This window comes from Sapajus apella, unplaced genomic scaffold, assembly GCF_009761245.1.
Source record: "Sapajus apella isolate SASKATOON/1434 unplaced genomic scaffold, GSC_monkey_1.0 scaffold55, whole genome shotgun sequence".
Classification (NCBI taxonomy): domain Eukaryota; kingdom Metazoa; phylum Chordata; class Mammalia; order Primates; family Cebidae; genus Sapajus; species Sapajus apella.
In genome coordinates, this window is record NW_022436995.1 from 9,736,349 (window position 1) to 9,760,132 (window position 23,784).

Below are 23,784 nucleotides of genomic sequence, written 5' to 3' on the forward strand. Positions count from 1 at the left end.
CTTCCCAAAAAGGGACAACAAGCCATGCCCTCACCTGAAGACATTAGAGCTCAGGTTTCCAAAGCTGAGCAAAAACTGAGACCAGAAATTGAGACTAGGGTTCTACCCCACCTGTACAATAGCTGCCCATTCTGTCTGTGTGACCTTGGTCAAGCTATTTAACTTCTCTGGGCCTCAGTTTCTCTGTGGACGCAGCAGAAACAATAGCTCAATTCTGTCTCACAGCACAGCATGAGAGTCAAAGAAATTAAGCGGGAAAAGGACAAATGCAAAAGTAGTATTGGCTGATGCCAATTCCTCCCGCCTCCTACCCCTGCAGGGAGGGGAGGGTCTGGATGACTTACCAGTGGCTCTATTGTGCTGAGGTCTTTAATTTTGTTGCCACTTAAATTTAGATGCGTGAGGTTCGGACACTTTTCTGCCAATACTTCCAGGCCCCCTGAGACTCTGTTATCGCTTAGTTCAAGCTAAACAAGGCAGGGAAAGAAAACGCAGAAACAGCTTTTAAAATAAAGGCTCCCGGCTCAGAGCTGCCCAGCTTTCCCCTGACGGGCAAGAAGGGAAAGCAGTCTCAGGGAATTGCCTGGCGTGCTGGTGCGCGCACCTGGCTTTCCCTTCAATTATGCTTTCTAAACACAAAGTAGAGAACCCTTCCTCCTCCTCACCCCTGCCCGGCACACACACACAGACTCCAAACACTCTATTTACCTTCTTAAGTTTGTTTAACTTTGGTAAGTTTGCAATTGAGGTGAGGCCTACGTTGATTGTACTTAAGAATTCCAGTTCTTCAAATTCATCTGTGAGGCCTTCGAGTTTGCCTTCATTCGACCGACTGTTGTCCAGGACAAGTTCTTTCACCTGCAAGAAGGACCGACCATGTGAGTAAAGGTGAAGAATGGGGCTGAAGCAGGGGAGGGGTGTTAGAGGACTCCTGGGAGAACAGGGAGACAGACACAGGAAGCAGTCCGTCATTCCGTCACTTCGTCCAGCTTTCTGGATCACTGTGTTGCTAACGACCACAGGATGGATTTGCGCACCCTGACTTCTCTGCCTTTTCAACATTTGGGTGAGAGGAGGCCTGTGGTGAGCAGAGCTGCAGAATCAGGGAGCCACTTCAGACAGGGGTCTTGGCTGGACCACAGAAGACAAACCCAGTAAGTCCTGATGCCGTTGGCAAGGTTGGTGGTCTCATTCTAGTGCTGTTCTGGCATTCTCCCAAAACCCACATGCACCAGCCACAGCACTGTTGGGGACTTCTGGGCCTTGCCCCACCACCCCAATGCCCTCATGAGACCCCTACGTGACCGCTTGCTTTCACCCACTCCTGCCATCACAGCAGACCTTCAAAAATATGTCTTGTTCTGCCACACTGGCCACCAGCAGGTCCCGTGAGCATCCACAGAGAGCAAGGGGGCCACGTTTAATAAGGGAGTAAAACCACTGCTTACTGGCATTCACACGGCAGAACCCACGTGGCCTGCCCCGAGGCAAGCAGCAGACCAGGGGCTCCTCCAACTCTCCTCTACCTCTAGCCCAGCGCTGTCCAACAGAACTTCCTACAAGGATGGAAACATACTGTACTGTCCAAGACGGGGGCCACTAGCCACGTGTGGTCACAGAGCACTTGCAGTGCAGCCAGTGAGACTGAGAAACAGAGCTTTTAATTCTATTTAATTTCAATTAATGTAGGTGCAAAGAGACACAGGTAACTATTATATTGGATAGCACAGCTCTAGACTTTGCTTTTCATGGTCCAGCATAGATGTGGAAGGAGAATGGAAACTTCCAAACCTAGGATGGGTCCATATGAAATGCTGAAGTCAACAGAATCCCAAAGTCTGTCTTTGGAGGCACGTCTGTGGCCCTGTCTTTTCCCCATTCAACTCTCCTGTCCACAACTTGGGTCCTAAATCCTTTATTTCTAATGAAGTAGAAAGAACTGAAAAAAGCCACCTTCTCACAGGACTGTTAAGAGGTAGACTTAGCAGAAGGTGAAACTGCAGGTTCTAATGAAGAAGGCAAAAAGATAGGTCGGAGAAGAGTAACCAGGTCGCAGGTACAAAACGACCCTGGGAGTAAACAAGGGAGACCCGGCGTGCGGCCCTCCTTCCAGGCAGCTGACCCACAGTTCTCCAACCTGCCCCAGAGCAGCCCAGCTTCTGGGAAACCTGGCCTCTTTGGACTGGAGGACACCTTAAAGGTGATCCCTGCCTGCACCTCATATCTAAAAGAGTCCCTTCAACCCAGGACACAGAAGCCCAAGCTCCCTGCATCTGCCAGGAAACACCAGTATCAGCTAGATTTGCTGCCTCCCTCTCTCTCTGGAACTTCCTTTCACAGGCCCTGATTTCTCACCAATGGGTCACATGGCACAAGCTCGTCCTTGTCTACAGCAGTCCTGCATTGTTCAAAGGGTTGCTCCGGCCCCGAGGTTTTCTTCTCTTGGATAAGCAGCCAGGCTTTCTAACCAGTCCCTGTCCAGGGCTGCTCCTGCTCCTCTGAGCATGCCAACTTGCCTAGCTTCTTCCTACTGGGCCCAGAATGACCAGGTGCCCCTCTTACTCAGGCATCTCTGGGCCAAGTAGAGATATGGGGGAAAGGAGATGGAAACAGAGTCCACACGAAGCCTGCTATGCCCCTCCTCGGTCCACTCTTGCCAGTGGGCAGAGCAGGGGAGTGCTGGGGTCCATCTGGATCTCAGAGTCCTGCAGGGCCCTGCAGCTGCCTTGTCTTTTCTTCAGTGGTGGGTGGAGGCATGCTGCTCCGCCCGGGACAGCAGCAATTTGTGGGTTTCATCTGGCAGGGCCCACAGAGTGGGAGAGCCAGGGAGTGCAGCCCTCTCCTGGAGCTAAGGAGCTCTCAGCCTAGGAAATGGCCACAAAGCCCACCTTCCTACTGGGTCTGAGAGGGGGAGGTTGAGTCCTTTCCCACCCCCTCAGTCCCTGAGATCCAGATGTCCAGGTCAAGCCACCTTCTCAAGGTCATGGCAAGAGCGCCTGGGAATAAATCCTGTGAGGCCTTCTGCCCCAGGACAGGAAAGCAGTGTAGAGCCAGGAAGCTGGGCCTTCGGGGACCAGTGCAGATGGAGGGAGAGTAACTGAACTGGGGGAGGGGAGCCATCGCCTTCGTGCAGTAAACACTGGAGTCACATGGCTCAGAGTCTTCTTTAGTAATTGGTTTCCTTGGAAGGCCCTGAGAATTCTTGAAGCTCCACCAAAGCAAGGCAAATATGAGAAGAGATTCCAGTCTACCCTCAAAGACTGCAGGCATGTGGTTTTTCTAGATGGGTCAATGGCTTCTCCTCTTACTGCCGTCAGCCAAGGAGAGGAGGGCCTCGGAGGGCAGTGCTGGGGAGCCCAGGGAATTCGTCCAGGAAGTCAGCCTCCTTCCTGGAGATGCACAATGCTGCCTGCCACCCCTGCCCACAGCCCAAGGGGCTGCTGCTGGGGCAGGCTACCTAGAAATGCTACAGCTAGACATAGGTTTCAGAGTCCTGACAAGGCCAGTCCCCGGCTTCTACCATCGCACCCAAACTGGTGGCCTCTCCTCTAGAGGACAATACGCAAGCAACCACTAATAATGGTTTTATTAAAAATAATGATCGCATCTTTCTTGAGTACTCGCTAGGCACACTCTAGGTGCTTCATACACAGTCCCGTTTAATCCCCATAACCACTCCTTGGGGTATGTGTTGGCTCCGTTTTAAAGGCACATCCAAACTGCTTATCCTAGAATCCCAAAACAAGGTCACAGGAGCGTGTCTACTGCACCCAGGGGGCTGCTGTTAGGTACAAGCTAAGCAGGGGCCCCTGATGGCTTCTTGGGACAGGAATCTTGGGCACAAGCTCTCCCTAGACCCCTAAGTCAATTCTACAAGTTCTTGGCTGTGTTGGGCCTCAGAACACATGACCCCAGTGTAAGGGGTTTTGGTGTGCTGAGTACTCTGAATTAAAGGAGACTGGAAGGCCTCAGAAGCAAGCTCTCTGTGACTTCCTCCTGCCCTCCTCTCTCTCACCCTCTCTCCCTAGAAGTCAGAGAATTCAGAACTTCTCTTCCCCAGGGCAGGCCACGAAAACTAGAATTCCTCTTTCCCAAAGCAAAGCTGAGAAAGGCTACTCTCTTCTCTCCCTTCTCCTTTGAAGACCCTCATTCCAGAGAGGTCCTGCCCCATATCTAGGAGAAAGGAATGCTACACAGAGAGGCCAAGAAGAATCTGAACAGACAGGCCTTGCTGGGTTCCCGCTCAGCCTACACCCCTTTATCCAATCACATTTTGTCATGCTGTTATTACTCCCCATCAAATCTAAGTATAAAATAGGCAGTTTCCCCAGGTCTTTGAGTCTTCTCTGAAGGTTCTCATGTCACTTACAACTTTGATTAAATAAATTTGTTATGCTTTTCTTTTGTTGTTAGTGTTGGCTGTGACTCCTATGATGGGTGACGAAAGGGATCATCACACCTTTCTGCCCCTACAGCCGTAAGTGTTCCCTTTCAGCTCCTCTTCTAACTGTTCCACCAGCCAGGTGGGCACCACCCCCAGAGGTCTCCGCTCTGGTTACACGTCCTTAGCAACCCAAGCACACAGCCCAGCCCTGCCCTGGCTCAGATGACGCTGCAGGAGCGGGCAAGGATACAGAGAGGGGCCTGGGACCCTGCTCTCCCCCGAAAAATCCCCATCTTTTTAAAGGTGAGGTCTTCAGAATCCCCACTGCTTCATGCGGGGTGAGGTCACAGAGGGGAGGGAGGGGCCAGGGCTTAGACCTGAGGTTTCTGATACCACCAAAAAGCCCAAACCACATGAGGGAAGACACACCGCTTGTTGTGAGGTGAAGAGGGCCCCAATGGGAGCAGCAGGTGAGCTGTGAAGTACTGAAATACACCAAACAGCACAAAACAGAAATGCCAGCCCAACAGCTGCCTGTGAAAGGCATCCTCCCTGCCTGCCTCCACATACGGCCACACTTTCCTCGTGCTCCAGTTTCAAAGCCTAGACCCACCCCGAACGTCTGCTACAATACCAAACCCATTTCCTCTGTACTTGGCTCTAACCCTTCCATGTGAAGAGTACATCCCTTTTCCATCCAGGGTGTGTTCTGCTTTAAAAAGAAAAAAAAAAATCAAGGCCCACTTCCCCTGCCAAGTCCTGGGTGTGAGCGAAGTGCAAAGTTAAAATTAAACTGAAAATTTGTACTTTTGTAGACTCTTTCCCAATTCCACCGGCCATTTAAAAATATCCAAATGTGGTTACTCTATCTAGTTGAACTGAAATTACTCTGCTTGTATCAGAAGCTTTTCCAACACCCCAAAGAGAAACCTACACAGGACCCAATGCTTCATTCCTCAAGTGAACACCTGAAAGAGGCCGTCATATGCATGAGAGAGGTCAGTGAGGCAGCACTGAAGGTTCCCAGGATGTCAGATTGCTGGGGCTCCTGCTCTTCCTGAAAAACTTGTCTCCAAAGCAAAGACTTGCCAGTCATTTTTCACCAATGTGACCTGAAAATTCCATGATAAACACAAATATGTTACTGCTCTAAGGAAGAATTTGTTGTTTTAAAACTGAAATCATGTCTCTACAGATCTCTCAAATTTGACCTTTCCTCTCTATTCCCAACATTGTAGCGCTGGTCACTGTCACCTCAAGTCACTTGAAGCCTGCTTTTGCCTCCAAACCAGGTCTCTGTGACTGTGAGGACGGAAGTGGTCGGGAGGCAGCCTGGATTACTGGGAACAGGACTGACCTAGAGGGCAAGGACCCAACTGGCTCAATGATCTCAGTTCTCTCCCCCAGGCCTCAGGCTTCTGCCTCTGTAGAAAAGGGATGATGAGATCTGTTTAACCTATGAAGGGTAAACTCCAGCCCAGAAAACATTCCTGGCTTCTCACTACCTTGGGGAAAATTCAATGTTCTACACATGACCACTAAGGTTCTCCATTCTCGGAGCTCCCTCCCCTTCATCCAATCTCAGCACCCCCCATCTCTCACTCTTACGCTACAAATCCAGTTCCCCTCCCCAGGAAGCCTTCTCCAGCCCAGCTCTGTGCATCCTGGGGCACCAAGGGCAGCTGCTGCATGAATCATTTAATCGTGTATTAAGCATCCGATCCTCCTAGAGGTCAGGGACTGTCCTTCTCTGTAATCAGCCTAGCAGGGAGCGGAGACCAGAGCAACTGCTTAACAAATGTCCTGTTTATTGCGCCAGGCATAACATTAGGTGCCGGAAATATAGAGGTGAGTCAAACTGTCGTGAAACGTACTCAACAGTATTCAACAGAATAAATGTTGGATGAGCCCTACCTTTTATAAACAATACCAGTGTTTTCTGGAGTCTTTCTTGTGCCCCAAGACAAGCACAAGCCCCTGAAAGGCAGATCAGCTGTGCACGCTCTCCACCCCTGCACCCCCCACCTGACTGACCCAGGGCTCTGCATACAGGTCTGCAGCCCTCTCTACACGGGGCACGCCTGTGACATGGTTGTCTGAGGGGACATGGAAGAAACAGTAAGCCAAGGTCGAGGTCCTTGCCAGCAAGAGGTGTGGTGGCCAGCTGGGGGGAGACAGCCACCAGTAAACAACTCCAGTTCCGTGTGCCAGGTAGCAAGACCAGGGCTGGGCCAGGGTGCATTCTTCAAATGCCTCCACCAGATAGAACAGGCACACTAAAGGCAGATGAGGGAGACCCAGAAGGACCAACAGAGGAGATACACTATATCAAAAGCTATAAAATGAAACACATGGAGCCTCTTGCTTAAAAATTATTAAGAATTTCAAGACAGTGACAGCAGTGCATTAAACCAAGTGCACGCTGTATGCGTCACATGCCTGCGAAGCTCGCCCTGATTAAAGTAGACGGTCTGGGCCTGAAACAGAGACCTCTGAAGGACAGGACCAGAGAGAAGGAAGCTCAGAGTAAGAACTGCTCCTTCTTTTTCTAGTACTTCCCGAGGCAACATGGAAAGGTGGACAGAAGGCAGGCTCTCGAGTCAGAGAGAACTGGCTCCAGTTCAACTTTTCTTCTTTTTGGCCAACTTACATCTCTAAGCTTCCATTTCCTTTAGTGACTATAATGTCCATCACCTAGGGTTGGATTAAATAAGAATGTACTTAGAGCATCCCCAGCTTGGCAAAAGCCACACGCCTTCCCCTTTATCCACGGCCATCTTTACTGTTGGGTCCAGTCCAGGCACAAGAATGGGAACAAAAGGCAGGTTAGCAGATGTGAGTCAACCAATCTGTCTGTACGGCTTCCTTACAGAAAATGAGAGGCCTCTCACCCTGTTGGGGAACCAGGAATGGTCTGTTCAAAACAAGTCCCTTTGGATTTTACATCCACACCTTGTTCCGTTTTTCACACTAACCCTGACCACCCTTGATTGTTTTTTCCTTCACGGAGCAAGAATTCAATAAATATTTGTAGCTTTGGTTTCAAGCTTGTCAGTCCCTGACCAATTTGGTTTTCAGGTTCTAGTCTTTGCACCCAAGAGAAGACTCATATCAAATTGACCCTGTGTTTTTGGTGCTCGTGGATTTTAAATAGGTCAGCTTTTAAATGGGCCATCCCCTGTTGCAGATCCCATTTCAGCTAGAAGGCCAAATTGTCTGAGACACCAAGGTTTTAGACTGGGGTGATAGATGCTTGTCACTTTGTGGTTTTAACCATAAAATCTATCGTTTTGCTTAAAAGCCAGTGTGGCAAAACCTGCAAAAATCAGTCAGGTTCCATGTTGACAAAAAGTAAAAGCTCTGGGAGAAAAGTTAGACATTTCGAAAGCTAGTAAGGCCTTAGGGATCTCCTAGGCCAGTGGCTTTCTACATTTTACACCGTGGCTCAGTACCTATGTTTTTATGTGTATGCAGGCATATGCAACTGAAAACAAAACTTAACACTTGCAATTACCTTCTTGTATTACTTAAAACAAAATATGTCTAATGTGACCCATAGTCTACAAAACTTTGGTGAAGCTCAGCTCTCCTTTTCCAGAGGAAGAGGCAAGGTCCAGAGTTGGGCCCAGAGTCACCGTGCGCTGGGCGATTCATTTCCCTGCAAGACACACCACCACCAGGGATCGGAACTCACGTCCCCAGTGGAAGACCATGAAATTAACAGATCATCCGTGTAGCTTTCAAGTTTCTGCTAACAGGAGGCCTCAATAGTAGTAGACCCAGATCTCCACACCTCTCAAAGCTCTTTTAAAACCTTAACTAGGGGCAGAGTCCTCTATTACTTTAAAACAAACAAAAGAAATCTCCCTAAGAGAAAAGCATCCATGTCTCTCTGATTTTTTCTGTTTGTTTGTTTCCTACAATAGAGCTCTGAAGGCAGGCGGGGAGCACATGGCCTGGGGAAGTCGGTGACGCCATCCTTATTATTTTAGGGAGCCAAGGAACACAAGCTGAGGCGCGCTGCAGCGGTAATTAAGCTGTCTGCCAGGGCCCCGGCTCATAGGCTAAGCCGCCGGCACGGGGAGGGCCCGCATTAACATAAACCCTGTGACTTGCTCCTGCACCGCCTGGAACCAGCTTCCTCTCTCTCCTCCCTCGGGTGTGAGGAGGACTTGGGTTTCTGCTTTACCAAAGCAGAGGAGCTGGTTTCACTGCAGATGTTTCAGCCAGAAACACAAGACTCAGGGCAGTACTCTGCAGGCTTGGGGTGGCTGCAGGGCCTGAGTTTGGGGCTTGCAAAATGGGCCTGTTTATCTGGTGAATTCTAGCTGGGCCCCTCCCTGATATTGTTCCTTTGCTTCCTCCCCTTAAACCTCCTTCCTACTTTCCAGCTGGTCTAGACTCTACTCCGTATCAAGGACCTGTCAGTTCTACCTCCCGCAGGAAGCCTTCCCTGATTGCCCAGCTCCTAACCCAGGCCTGCCTGATTTAAGAGCATGTATAGCTCTTAAAAGTGTTCACAGGCCAGGCGCGGTGGCTCAAGCCTGTAATCCCAGCACTTTGGGGGGCCGAGGCGGGTGGATCACGAGGTCAAGAGATCGAGACCATCCTGGTCAACATGGTGAAACCCCGTCTCTACTAAAGATACAAAAAATCAGCTGGGCATGGTGGTGCGTGCCTGTAATACCAGCTACTCAGGAGGCTGAGGCAGGAGAATTGCCTGAACCCAGGAGGCGGAGGTTGCATGAGCCGAGATCGCGCCATTGCACTCCAGCCTGGGTAGCAAGAGCGAAACTCTGTCTTAAAAAAAAAAAAGTGTTCACAGAGAAGCAGGAATTGTTTTGGGGTCTGAAGAAGAGAAGGAGGGGTCTTGGTTCTAGCTTTGCTGGGAGATGTGAGCAGCGGTGTGGAAAAAGGGTTTTAGAACTGGCAGGCTACATGACCCAGGGAAAATCTCACAGACTACACTCTTATACAGGTTGTTCCCTTTTCACCTTCTGTGGATGCTGGAAGACTGACGAGGTGGGCACTGGAAGCAGAGTCCCAGCAGGCGGTGTGTGAATGGTAACCAGGAAAGAGAAGGAAAGGGGGCTAAGATGCACTGAGGCATAGTGCACAGAATGCTTGTCAGGCACCCTGATGACCTGGGCTCTGGTCTGCCTTGCCACTAACTTGCTATGTGCCCTATGGGAAGTCACTACCACTCTCTGGGCTTCTGTGAGTTTTCTAGACCATACACTGGACCATAGAGCCTGAGTACAGAAATAAGTTTCCTCTAGTTTCAAAATTCTCTCGGTACATACACTTTGAGCATGAGTGCCCACCCCACATCCAAACTCAGTCACTGTTCCCCAAAGAACGTGGGCAATTTCATGGGTCAAGGGGTCCAGGATTCATCACTAAGGGATGCCAGAAAGAAAATCTTGGGACATGGGGCAGTTACCCCAGGTAATGAGTGAAATGGGAAAATCAATCATCTAATCTCTTAAAACACATCAGCAACCCCAAAATAAGTACAACGATATCAATTTGTAAAATTAATTAAAACAAGTTTTAAAAAGCCACATATCAGTATATAAAAACACAGCCCTCAGAGGCGCTGGGTGCTGGGTTCTGAATGTGAGAGTCATTGTCCCACCTGATGTCTATCCTCTCACAGGCCATTGGAGTGGCCTCCAAGATGCCTGGGGTGGGAAAGGGGAGGGACCAGAATCACCAATCACTACTCAGATCCATGAGCTGGCAATTTGGTGATTCATAATACAAACCCACAGCCGTTCTTGGTGATCTTATTACAGAGCCACAGCACTGCACCCATGAAACAGAAAAGCCACAGGGAATGAAGACCAAGGCCTAGAGAGCAAAGGGGGTAAATCCTGCTCAATCTTCCTAAAACGCTGGTTTGATCACATCACATCATGTCTCATCACTCCCCTGTCCAAAAGCTTTTAATGGCCATGGGGATCAAGTACAAATCCAGAGTAGGATTCCCAGGCCCCTACCCATCAGTGCTCTATGGCAAAAACTCTGTGCTTCCTCCCACCTCACCCCTCTGCTAGCCTCCTGGATGTGCAGCAAAAATAATGACACCACTTGGTGTTGCATGTTACAGTTTACAAAGTGCTTCCCCTCACAGACAAGGAAATTTAATCTCTTCTATCCCTTCCAGGCAACCCGCTCTTATCCACCAGGACCCTGAGAGCTGCAACACAGCCTTGCTAAGGTAACACAGCCTTGCTAAGGTCCGAGGTCTCAGTGTCACCCTAGTGCCCTCCCCAGAGGGGCTGGCTTTCAGTACATGCTTGCTGAATGGCCAAACAGGCTAGGGGAGGGGTTGCGGTGTGGGTGGGCAATGGCCCTGGAGAATCATCTAGACTATAGAAGGCGGCTAACCCTTTATTCGCTTCCTGAGACAAAGCTCCCCACTAAAACCACTCTCAGGCAAATCAACTGTTCAGCTAACAGATACGGTTAATTGTGGCTGCTGAAATCAGATTGGGAGATTTAAGCCCAGCTTGGCTGGGACTGCTTGTGGACTGCGGGAGGTGTCTGCTAAGGAAATCCCATTGGAGTCTTCGGGGAGCAGCCCAGAGTTTCTGCCTTGGAGTCTGCTGTGGACCCCCAAGTAGAGGAACTATCAGCAAAACAGAAGTTAATTCAGAGATCCAGGAGTTGGCAATTCAAAGCTTCTGCCTATTCCAGCCCCCAGCATAACCCACCTAAGAAACCGTGCCAATCAGACTCAGAGGCCGGGACATGTCCCACAGCCGTGGTGTGAACATCTGCTCCACTTCCAGGAAGCTTTTAGAAAATATTTCAAAGAACTAAAGGACCCCATCAATGCCACTTTTGGGGAACCACTGTATCTAATCCAACTTCCCTAGCAATTGACGAAGCTGGGTAGAAACGAACTCCGTGACTCACCCAAGGCTACACAGTTACCCCATTGTAAAATCAAAGCTTAGGCCACTCTCTCAAGACTCCTAACTTAGGGCCCACACCCCCAAAGTCACAGGCCTCTCCATCCTCCTTGGAGCAAAAGGAAAGATGGCAGAAAATAAAATCAGCTGTTAGGAAGAGCCCAGGCCTGAGCTCAGCCGCTGCTCTCCCCTCCCAGCCTTCACACATGCAGGCAGGGCTGTAAGTGCAGAAGAGGCAGGGAAAGCTAAATGGCCTCACACACAAAACCTCGACCTTGGCCTCCTTCCCTGCCACCTCTACCAAAAATGACAGCAGCATCAGCAATGACAGAAACAGAGCAGACGCCGCCTCGGCACTGAAGCCCCGGTGTCTAAACACCAATGGGAAACTGCTGATTTGGGCAGAAATGGCAACCAATCATGCAGAAGAACCTAAGGCTGGGGCTGAAAGTTTTTTCTATCCAAGGCCACAAAACAAATTAGCCCAGGGCTACACATAAGAAGCAACTTAACATCAGTTTTTTTCTCCCTTAGACAAATGTGAAACGTGCAACTTCCCTAAATCTGTAAATTACACATTTACGGCAAAAATATCAGTGATGGAAGTGCAAGATATGCTAGCAGTGTATGTTAGCTCCGTATTTCCAACTGGAAGGAGCATTAATTAAAGCAATGGAATGAAGGAGAGCGAGGAAGCTATGGGGAAGTGAGGGGCTGCATGAAGGCAGGGGTGAGGGAGAGACACAGAGACACAGAGAGGGAAGAAAGGAGTTACGGGCTTTGCAGGTATTGCTGAACTTACAGATTTCCCTTCTCTTCACCTGGGTTTGGTGACAGAACTTAACCTACACTTGTTGTTTCTTTAAAAAGAGTACAGGTTGAGTTCATCACAAGTCTATGGCTGCTTTAATCTCAAAATGCTAAAAAACAAAAACCAAAAAACTATGACAAAACCAAACCAAAAAACTATGACAAGTCAGGGAGGGTCCAGATGACTGAAGACGATGTAAAAAGGAAGTCGATCTTAGTCTTCATCAGAGGATCATGAAGGAGGCCTCCACCATGGCAGCCAACACAGATGGGCTGTGCTGATAGAAACACGTGGGACGGACTAGGATTCCTTGTCAAGGTCCCAAACACTCTGCACTGACAAAACCAGACCTCAAATTCCAAAACTTGATGAACAAACTTGAGCAAGGCAACCAGGATAGGAAGGCATCTGAAACCTGGGATACAATTGAAGGAACTAGTGATGTTTAGGCTTGAGGGTGGGTGAGACCATGATCACTATCTCTGTCCACTTATTTGAAGGAGTGTCATGTACATTTATTGTGTTTTCCAGTGCAGGAATCATAAAGAGGCAGCTTTCTCCCCAGTGTACTTTGCAAGAAGGCCTCTACATTATTATGGCTGTCTCACAAAATAATGGACTTCTCTGAAAATTTGGGAGCTTCCTGTCCCTATATGAATCAGAAGGTTTCTAAGTGGCAGTCTGCAAAGAGCTTCATACATGAACAGTGCTGGGTGCTTATTAGATGAATTAATAATATTGTATGATAAAGCCCTGCAAAGAGAGCCCTGAGTCTTTTTCCCTCTTAAAATGCTATGATTTGATTCTTTCTTCTTAAACAAGCATTACCTGCATTAGGACGCAGACCTGATACAGTCATTCAACAATCCGTACAGAGTACTTACTACATGCCATGCTAGGTACCAGGCTAGGCACTGGAGATACTGTGGTAAACAAAACTAGGTGCCTGTCTCATGGGTTTACATTCTAGCAGGAGAACCAAATAACAAACCAAAAAATGTATATACATATACATAATGCGTATGAATGCTGCAAAGAAAAAAAAGGGACAGACAAGCAACAGTGACAAGGGACACTACTTTAGAAAGGGTAACCAGGAAGGTCTATTCAAAGTGAGCTTTCAGCAGAGACGTAAGGCCAAGTGAACAACTGGGAAGGGCCTGCCAGGAAGAAAGAAGGAAGAGCCAGGGCAAAGACCCTGAGTGGGCAGCGAGCTTGGCCCAATTGGGAAACAGCTAGGAAGCCAGGTGGGTATAAGAGAACTTGTGGAAGGGAAGGAAAGGAGGTGGCAGCATGAGATTGGGGTGGAGAGAAGGCTGCTACAGGTTATACACACCTTTACCCCCATGGGACATGCCACATTCAACTGGTGCTGGGATAGTGGATTTCACAAGCCATGCAAGACAGAATGCCTGGACCACAGGAAAAGGAGTTAAGACCTGAGATCTGGCCATAAGACTAATACTTCCCTTGCTCTGCCTTAAAAGAAGAGAAGCTTTAATCAGGACTGTGCTTGCCCCATGTTTCCAGGTAGAAATGGGCCTAATCTACATCCCTGGAAATCTCCCATGGGAGAATGTTTTGATTACGATGGTTTGGACACAGGAGAAGTAGTCGGAAAATCTGGTTTGGTTCCAGGCTTTACTACTTACAAACTGTGTTGCTTTGGGCAAGACTTCACTGAGACTCAGTTTCTTCACCTGTAAAATGGGAAGAATCCCTACCAGTCCCACGTGTCTCCATGGAACCCAATCAGATCATGGGTAAGCCAGGCTGTCCTAGAGGTTACTAGGATGAATTTCATGAGCATGTTTCTTACTCAAGACTCTGCACCCCAGAAAGCAGAAATGAGGTATTATGCAACTGATTCCCTCACACTGCCTTGCACTTAGCTTCAGAACTGAAAAGCATTAAAAATAACCCGGAAAATGTTCTGCCATTTTTTCTCTTCCTATTAAACTGTAGCACTTTGCCAGAATGCTCCAGAACAGTCTCTCCTTACTGTAATCCTTCACTTTGGAGGAAGAACCAACTGAGTCACATCAGAGGCGTGAGCTCAGAGGATAAACTCTGAGGAATGGAGACAGGAACAAGGCCTGACACCTCTGAGGAAGGTTCCCTGCTCTCTGCGTCCCCCAACCTTTCTCAAACATTCTGAGAGGGCCAGGCCAGGCCACCAATGGAAGGGACGGCAGATTACCCTAGCACAAGGTCAGGTGCAGATAACCCTAGGACAAGGTCAGGATCTCCTGGAAGAGTTCATGAAAGCCTGAGAACTACAATATTCACAGCATTCCACTTCAGACTAAGGAGTCTTGATCTGGTCCAACTGCCTCACTATACAGATAGGGAGACTAACATCCAGGTCAGCAGAATCGCTGGTTCAAGGTCACCTCTTTTATTTTTTTTCTTTCCTTTGCAATTGTTTGACTAACACATTCATGCTCACAGTTTTAAAACCAAAAAGCGTAAGAAGATAGTTAACTCTCCCTCCCTTCCCATCTTACCCTCTGTCTGCCCAGTCAACTATATCACCTGCTAAGCATCTCTCTGGAATGTTTACACACATATAAGCAAATTCAGAATGTTATTTCTTCTCCCTTTTACTAAAAATCTAGCATATTACACTAATCATTGCCCTGCCTTTTCCTTCGTGGAGTTTGTGTAATAGAGAACATAAATACCTGCTTTGTTTCTTATTTGCAACTATATAGTGTGCCATCATTTTTCTTAACCAGCCCCTTATTGATGAGGATCTGGGTTGCTTCCAATCTTTTATAGTAATCAATAATTTTGCAGTATCAATAAGCTTGGGTATGTCAGTTTGCATTCACCTAGCTTATTGGTAAGAGCTGGAATCAGATCTCATTTCTGACCTACAGGGTGGCAGTCACAGAGCCTCAGAGTCCTATTATTTATTTATTTATGCTTTTTTTTTTTTGACATGGAGTTTTGTTCTTGTTGCCCAGGCTGGAGTGCAGTGGTGTGATCTCAGCTCACTACAACTTCTGCCTCCCAGGTTCAAGCGATTCTCCTGCCCCAGCCTCCTGAGTAGCTGGGATTACATGGTGCCTGGCTAATTATTTACATTTTTAGTAGAGACAGGGTTTCACCACATTGGTCAGGCTGGTCTCGAACTCCTGACCTCAGGTGATCCACGCACCTCAGCCTCCCAAAGTGCTGGGATTACAGGCATGAGCCATTGTGCCTGGCCCAGAGTCCTATTATCTCATGGGCTTATCACTGTCATTTTATATGGACAAGTTACTTAACCTCCATTCATTCAATAAGTGCTCCTCAGAACCTACTAAATGCCAGAACCTACTAAATGCTGGGGGTACAATGATAAAGGTGTCTTTGACTTCTGCTCCCAAAGTGTCCAGTCTGGGAGGGACAGACAGAAGGGACCATCACAACACACAAGGGCTGCTCAGTGTGCCCTGGCAGCCATCTGACCTTTCTAGGTCAATCTCTCTGTCTGGAAATGGGTGTCCATACCTACACCTGAGGGGTGTTCTAAAAGGTCAAAAAGATAATACTTGCCAAGTACCTAGAGCAGGCAAGGACCACACAAAGCTCATGGTAGATAGTCAGTAAGGGGTAAGCCTTCTCTTATCCCAGAATGGGTCTCCGTGGTGGCAGCAGCAGCCAGGTATTCCAGGCAAAGGCACAGCATTGCCATGCCTGTTCCACAATAAGCAATTCTCTTTTGTTGGAGGAATCTGGAATACACTGCTACTTATTTTTTAAAGTAGCACCTAAGCCCCTAATTATGTCTTAGCCTACTTTTATTGGAAAACCATTTGCCTTTCTTCCACCTTCCAGACACTCTTAGGTATCTCTGAGGCACCTGGGTATGCTTCTCACCTGCGTGCCCAACCCTGATGTTTGATGGACTGTCAGAGCCACAGGGGAAACCCAGACACATTTCTTAAAACCCTGGCACAGAAAGGCACAGGCAGGCACAAGGAAAGTTGCTTTTACTAGGATATCTCTGAGAGTATAAAATCATTTAAATGGGAAAAAAAAAAAAAAAAAAAAAACGAAGACAAAAATCATTAAACTTCACATATATTGTTTGCTTTTATGGGCTCTATTTCACAATAAAACATTTTTAATAATCAGAACTTGTGGCATAATCTGTTTTGCCTTCCCAGGAAAATAAATGCAGCAGATTTTATAACACAGAAGAGAAAGTAAAGGCAAGTCAAGAGTCTAGGGTATGTCCATATTATTATCAAAGTCACTGGGAGAAGGCAGGGGGTCAAAGCCAAGATTCCAGGTTAGATGGCCTGGCTTTGTACCCAAGCACGGTTCCTCAGTACTACCTGACCTTGGGTTAGTTACTCAACCTTTCTGAGCCTTGGTTCCTTCATTGGCAGAGTGAGCATAATAAATACCATTTATCCAGCAGCATTTCTATATAGACTAAGGAAGAAGAAATATGGTGTCTGGCACAACGGTATCAACAAACAGTTAAAAACAAACAAAACACGTTAAAAAAATAAAAGATACTACCTTTTCTCACTACGTATTTAGTACAAAGATGAAAATCTAGTGTCTTCCTTTTAGAAGCTCCAAGAAAAACATTAGGCATGAAATTATCCAGCTCTTATAATACTGGGAAACTGTCTTCCTAACAGGCTAATTAATAAAGTCTTACTTCACCCAGAAGCTCCTTTCAAATTGATGTAGGATGCCTGCTTCTAGATGAAACTATTGGCCAATTGTGGCTCAGCTGGTCCTCGGGAGAGGTGAGATCAGCTGCTGTATTTGTGACCTCTGACTTAACTGTGAGCTTCTCTACCCCTAAAATAAGCCCTGGGGGCCCTGAGTTCTGGCCTCACCATCTCTGGTCAGAGGCATCAGTGGGGTTGCCCCAGCCCCATTCAAAAGCATCTAAATCCCCACACCAAGGTGAGAGGGCCTGAAAGGTCCAGATGAAATCCAGAAAGTATTAATGGGGATCCTCCAGGAAATACTGCTATATTTCAGAGACACTAATGGAAATCCCACTCAGACAGTGACAGCAGCTGGTGGTACAAAATTGGGCAGCATCTCTGCCCAGGCAGGAAAAACACCATCTCCAGGCAGGGAGCCCTTGCCTTACCTGGAGGCTGATCAACCATTATAAATGTGTTTAAAATTTCTGCCCTCTCCACACCCAGCCATAATGACAAAATAAATTTATTATTGTTAATAAATGCAATTTGGTAGTCTAAATCAAAGCGCCGAGTCTTGGGATGAAAAGGCAGAGGGCTAGAGCCACGGCAGGTGTGAGTATCGATTTCGTCTTTCCCATGAATTCACACCTTAACTTCGCTGGGCCTTAGCTTGTTTATTGGGAAGAGGATTTCTAGATTTACCTCTAAATCAGATATCCTACATTCTGGCTCATGGGGTTGGAAGTGCAGTGTAAGTCACCTGAGTGCTCAAATGCCACCTCCTCAGAGAGGGCTTCCTGGACCACCCATCTCCTTTAGCACAGCTTTATGGATCTTCATGGCATTCATCACACCAGCAGCCATGCCTTTGTTTGATGGCTTACTACTGACTGTCTCCCCCAGTGGAATAGAAGCCCTACAAGAGCAGCATACGTGATGTGTCTGTCTCGTTCCTAGAACAGAACCCAGTACAGAGTGGGCATTCATCAATGTGTGTGGAATGAATGAATGAATGAGTTAGCCATGCCAAGGATCAACCAGAAAGACAGGGATTCCAATCCTGCACCTCCATCTGCCATCTAGGCACTTCTGGGTAAGCCACATAACCCCTCCACAGAATTGTGTATTTGCTGAAACCACCCCCATAACTCTGGTTAACATCCGACAGCAGTGGCCAAGTGCTGCTCACCATCAGGGACATCTGTAGCCATAATAAGCCTCCTGGGGCTAACAAGTCATTTGCACAATACAAGTCTTGTTTCTGGTACAGTGGGCGCCTCTCGGACCAAGATCCACATCTTGCTGGAGTCTATGGCCACTGGTCAATCTCAGAGGCACATTCTCACTCCCACATTAACTTTGTCGCTCCTGATGATGACCACACTAGCCACTGGAACTGAAGGAAGTTTCCTGAGTGCCTACACATGCCTACTCCCTGCCCTGAACGACGTACCCTTTCGGCTTTAAGAGGGCAACCAGCATTCCATTTCTGCTTCTGCTACTCCCATCCCAAAGAGCAACCTGGAGGGCCCTCCTCTAGGAGAAGCTTTCCCAGACTCAGACCACACCTAAATGCACAGACACAGCAGTACTTTTAACCGAGATACAGAAAGGCATGTCTGCTACAGAGTCATAAACTAGACAAGGGCTAGAAAGAACAGAACTGCTCATTATGGCTTCAGGCCAACCTCTGCAGATAGGCTTCATCAGGCCTACCAGGGGCAGCTGGAAGACTTTACAAAGTACATGCCTGCCCAGTCTTCAAAGGCCACAACGAGGGTATACCCAAATCTTCATGGGGAAGGAGGGACGTGCAGAAGTGGAAGGAATGCCCCGGGTGGCTGTGAAGGCCAGTTCCTGGCCCTCCATATGGAACAGGCCCCTGTGCCAGAACAGACAGGCTATTCCCACTGGCAGCCAGGCGGGAGCTAGAGAACCACATCTGCCATCATCACAGAGCCTTCCTATGTCCCCAGCTGCAGGAGAGTCACACTGGGCTCTGTCCACCCTCAATGATGCCCTCTGGCAGGGGGTATGTACATATAAAGCAGCACTGACCAGACAGAGAGGAAGGCACAGATGCACACCTAAGTGAGTGCTACTGGAACTGGCTGAGAGGCGAACACTGCTGCGTGCCCTCGAAGTCCCCAGGACTTTTAACTTTATGTCACCCGGGTGGACACAATTTGCTCCGTTTCTTCCAGTTGAGTTGAGGAAGGTTTCTCAGAAAAGGGGAACTCTCAGGAGCTGTGCCAATGAAAGACAAAAGACTGGGAGAGGCTGGCCCAGAGTTCTGCAGCCAGAGGGGACTTTAGAGGCAAAGAAGGCTAGGGTTGCAGAACAACTGACACAGAAAAGGTGAGCCAGTGCGAAAGCCCCCACACCAGAAGAGGCCCAAGGGCAGGGGATGCCTGCAGCCTGGCTGGTATCCCTCCAGCTCCACCTCCACAAAAAAAACTGGGGGGACTCTCTCCTTTGCCCAGAGCCTCCCTGCCCCTCCCCTCCGCTTCAACAGCTCCAGGCGAGGCCTCCTCCTGGGGCAGGCTGAGACAGCTCTTCCCAGACTTGCTCCCACCACAGCAAGCAGCTTCTGGAGAGGGGCTGGCTCAACTCCACCCCCACCCATGTCCAAACGGCTCATTCAAGCCCTGACGGGTAGAATCCAGCCTTCAGGGTCCATCTACAACACATACCTGGCATAAACCATATTTCTTTCAGCCCTAACAACAAGACCTGGGAGGCAAGTTATTACTGTATTCACCATTTCACAGACATGGCAACTGAGGCTCAGTGAGGTGACCTGCTAACATCCTCAGGCTCAGCAGTCCTCAAGCACTACCCACTGCACCTGACTGCCCGGGCCCTTGCCCTCTGACAAAAGATCACAGCCTCTCAAGAGCTGGACATGAAGGATGGGCTGAGCCCAGTCTTGGTCAGTAAAGCCCACTCCCAGGAGCAGCATCCGGAGATATATGTAATGACAAATTCCAAGTGTGATGAGCAGAACGTGGTTGTGTGAACATCCCTATGGTGGTGGGGATGTCGGGGATAGGTCAAGGAGCAGATAGATGCCTGTAGCCCAGCAGATTAAATCCTGCATCCTTCTTTCCTATTTCCTGGTTTCTCTGTTCCATTTTCCTCTAGTTCCCACTGAGTTACTTCTTCCTACCTGCTGTGAAGCTCTGCACCCTGCTCCATGGGGTGGTTCCCAACTGTGCTTTAGAGTCCCCTTTAGAGCTTTCTAAAAATACACAGACTGGGGCACCACCCTTGGAGACTGATTCAGTTGAGGCACAGCCTGGGTGTTGCTTCAGACGCTCCCCTGGCAGTTCTGATGCGCAGCTAGTTGAAATCTGCTTTACCAACCACATATCTTCTTTCCTGTAGTATATGTGCTATGCTCCATCACCCCAGCTCCGCCACAGGAACCGGGCACCACCACCCTCTATAACCACTCTCTTCTGCCCTACCCAGTCCAGGAGACCAGGACTGGATTCAAGAACTTAAATGTGCTACAAAAATACTTATATAGCATGTATACAGCTCCTTGCCTCATTCCGGATGCTGGGCACACAGGCCATGTCAGCGGACTCCCTTCACCCTCCTTCAGTTACACCACTTAGGCCTGCCCGTGAAGCAAATGGCTAAGGTGAGACAGTTGGTTACATCAAGTGGAGATGAGTCCCTCCTCCACATGCATGGTCCCTGAAGAAATTTGAAAGTAATTTCTCTAAATTTAGAATGACAGGCCCATGCCTCTACCCTATCACTCCCGGCCCACGCACATGCATACACACATAGTTCTCACAAATTCTACAGGAGGCAGCAGAATCCACAAACCCAGGACTGGATACTGCTGGCTGCAGAGTCCCAGCACAACTTTGCTGGAGCCTCTCTCTTTCAAGCTTCACTGTGCGCCTCTGTCTCTGCCCATCCAGCCCACCGATCTTGCCTCTTATTCCCGGCTTCAAGGTAAGTAGGAGAGAGCCAACCTCCCACCCACCCTGAGCCTATGGCTGATGGAATCTTTATTGTAGTTACTTCTTGGCCTCTCAGGACACAGGCAGAGAGAACCCGGGGTTTACCTCTGCGGGACCCCAGGCGTGACTGAGGGGACTTTGGTGGATCCGTCCACACAGCCTAAACAAGGAGCACCAAGCTGACACACAGCAGTGGAGCCTCGATTCACCAAGGATCTCGGGCAAGCTAGCCTATTAAAGAGGGACTGTGAATGTCCCCCACCCCTACTCATCACACACTGGGGCTGGAGCGATCTTAACAAGCAGTGTCTGAGAAGGTATGAGCATTTCTTTTACAGAGTGAACTTTACTAACTGAATGTAAAATAAAAGAAACAATTAATTAGAACAGTAGTCTCCTATGTGGACTGCCCAAGACAATCCACTGGGATGCAAGAATTTCAGGACTTTTTAGATTTTTAAACGTATCCCTTTTAATTTATATTTTTGGTATTACATTTTATAACGTATAGATTTACAGGCAGTGTATGTGAATAATCCATAACTGCAAGGTAGACATACTGGGACTCAGGTTCAAATTGTTTACAGATAAAGGGTGTGATAATCAGAAATATGTGATGACCAGTGAGCTGAGACGCATGCATCACCCACCCAGAGGCCATATGAATCAGAAACTCAGAACCCCCCATCCCACCAGCGGGGATGGGGGTGCGGGCGCGAAGGTGTGCGCTTCGTTTCAGTGGCTTCATGCTTGGTGTACCACCAGTAGGTGATGAAAGTGACAAGAAAGTGTAAGTACTGCAGATCTGTCACTCCATCAGGACTCCTAGAATGCTTACCATATGCCAGGCAGTGTGGAGCTCTGAGGACCACAGTGGTGAGCAAAAGCAAGTCCCTCAAATCGTGCAGTGCACCCAACTAGGCAAGGGGACAGAGATGCTGATTAAACACTCATAATCCCGGAATACATAGTTATAAACTGAAACGCTCTGAGGGAAAAGTTCTGTAAGAGTTTTCCGGTGAAAGAACTAGATCTAGACTTTAGGGAGGATGATGGAGACGGTAAAGATGGCTAGATGCTAACTAGATACAGTGGCCATCACAGTGTGGTGCAGGTTTGCAGGAATGAGAGGCAGCCAGAGAGGCCCAAGCAGAGAGGGTGGGGCACGGGAACAGAAAACAGGAAGAGGCCAGCAGTGGCCAGACCGTGCTGTACCTTATTGGTTTTATTAAAGATGTGGAACTTTATCCCAGGAACAATGGTGAATTTTAAGTATGGGGTGACATGGTTACATATGTTTTGATAATATCATTTTAGTTGAAGGTCATTGAACGGCTTCAAGAGGACTAGCCTATGATACAGGGAGATCAGTGGTAAACAACAGAACACGTTTTAAACAGGGCTTGTGATGGTGACGGATGGAAAGAGGATCATGAAAGTGTGTGTGGGGGCAGTTGGGGGTGAGGGACAGAGGATACGAGTTCCCTTTGGACTTAAGAGCAGGGCACTGTTGGGGCACCCAGGCGGAGACGTCAGATGGGTGTCAAGCTTACTCAAGAGGTAAACATCAAATCTCAGGGAGCAGCACATAGTTCCTGCAGCTGTCAGTGAGGGAGGACGAAATTCCATGGGGAGAGAACACAGGATAAGAAGGCCCAGTGCCCAGGCTTAACTGAATCAGTATTTCACGAGGACACAGTAGAGCAAGAGGACACCAAAGACTGTGGAGTGACTAGAGCTGTAGGAGATAAACCAGAGGAGGGGAGAGCCAAAGGGGAACATCTTTCATAAAGGTCAAGAATGCTGAATCCCGGCCAGATGTGACGGCGCATGCCTGTAATCCCAGCACTTTGGGAGGCTGAGGCAGGTGGACAGTAGTTCAAGACCAATCTAGCCAACATGTTGAAAGTCTGTCTCTACTAGAAATACAAAAATTGGCTGGGCATGGTGGCAGGTGCCTGTAATCCAAGCTACTCGGGAGGCAGAGGCACGAGAATTGCTTGAATCCAGTAGGAGGTGGAGGTTGCAGTGAGCTGAGATCCTGCCACCGCACTCTAGCCTAGGTGACAGGGCAAGACTCTGTGTGGGGAAAAAAAAAAAAAAAGAATGCTGAATCCCGCCACTGAGACATTATGCAAGAGAAGAAATGAAGGCTGTTGGGATTCTTGGCACTATTTAGGAAGCAAACCAGACTTCACAGGGTGAAGTAAGAGAAGTGACAGGATGGAAAAGATAGACAATTCAGAAAGTTTAGGGAGAAGAGCGGAATAGGCAGTAATACAGCCCAACACAGGATCAATTAAGGGAATCTTTGTTTGCTTTAAGATGGGAGAAGCATCCCTAGTTGGAGAATCCAAAGGACAGAAGGAACCAGGGAACTGAGGGAGGAGTGGACAAGACAAGAGAAACGCTTAACTCGGAGGGATTAAGGCAGGTTTGGCCTTGCACCTGCTTAGGAAACCAGAAGGTTTCCATTTTCTGTGAGGAGGACATCCTGGCTCAGAGGGAATGGGTGGAGGCCTGAAATTGTTGCTGAGGGCAGTAAGAAAAAAGAATTACCCAGGAGAGGGATGAGTCGGTTACTCGTAATAGAAACTACCTCAAGTCCAATGTCAGGACTGTAGTGAATTGCTAGTGGGAAAAAATAACTTCTGCTAAGTTTGAATCTCTAGCTTCTAAACCTCTTTTTCCATTGCAAGAAAGGTTACTTTTGTATGTAATGTGTCCGTGACTAATGTAAGTTGTTTTTTTTTGGAGATGCTTGTTCCCAGGCTGGAGTGCAATGGCACAATCTTGGCTCACTGCAACTTCTGTCTTCCAGGTTCAAGAGATTCTCCTGCCTCAGCCTCCTGAGTTGCTGGGATTACAGGCACCCGCCACCGCACCCGGTTCATTTTTTTTTTTTTTTTAGTAGAGATGAGGTTTTGTCATGTTGGCCAGGCTGGTCTCAAAACTCCTGGCCTCAGGTGATCCGCCGTTTCGGCCTCCCAAAGTGCTGGGATTATAGGCATGAGCCACCACGCCC

At 48.3% G+C, this 23,784-nt stretch overlaps 1 protein-coding gene across 3 annotated transcripts in view; it reads right to left on the bottom strand.

Moving 5' to 3' along the window:
* Window positions 1–23,784, bottom strand: part of ANP32A (acidic nuclear phosphoprotein 32 family member A) — a 41,068-nt gene that overhangs the window by 8,328 nt on the left and 8,956 nt on the right. For 2 of the 3 annotated variants that reach the window (XM_032244629.1, XM_032244630.1), the window contains exons 2-3: window positions 709–858; window positions 345–467 (exon numbers count right to left, since the gene is read on the bottom strand). In XM_032244629.1, the coding sequence (XP_032100520.1) occupies window positions 345–467; window positions 709–858 (273 nt within the window). Of the gene's footprint in view, window positions 1–344; window positions 468–708; window positions 859–5,992; window positions 6,100–23,784 lie in introns of those variants that run through there. The other variant, XM_032244628.1, reaches the window with a different exon arrangement.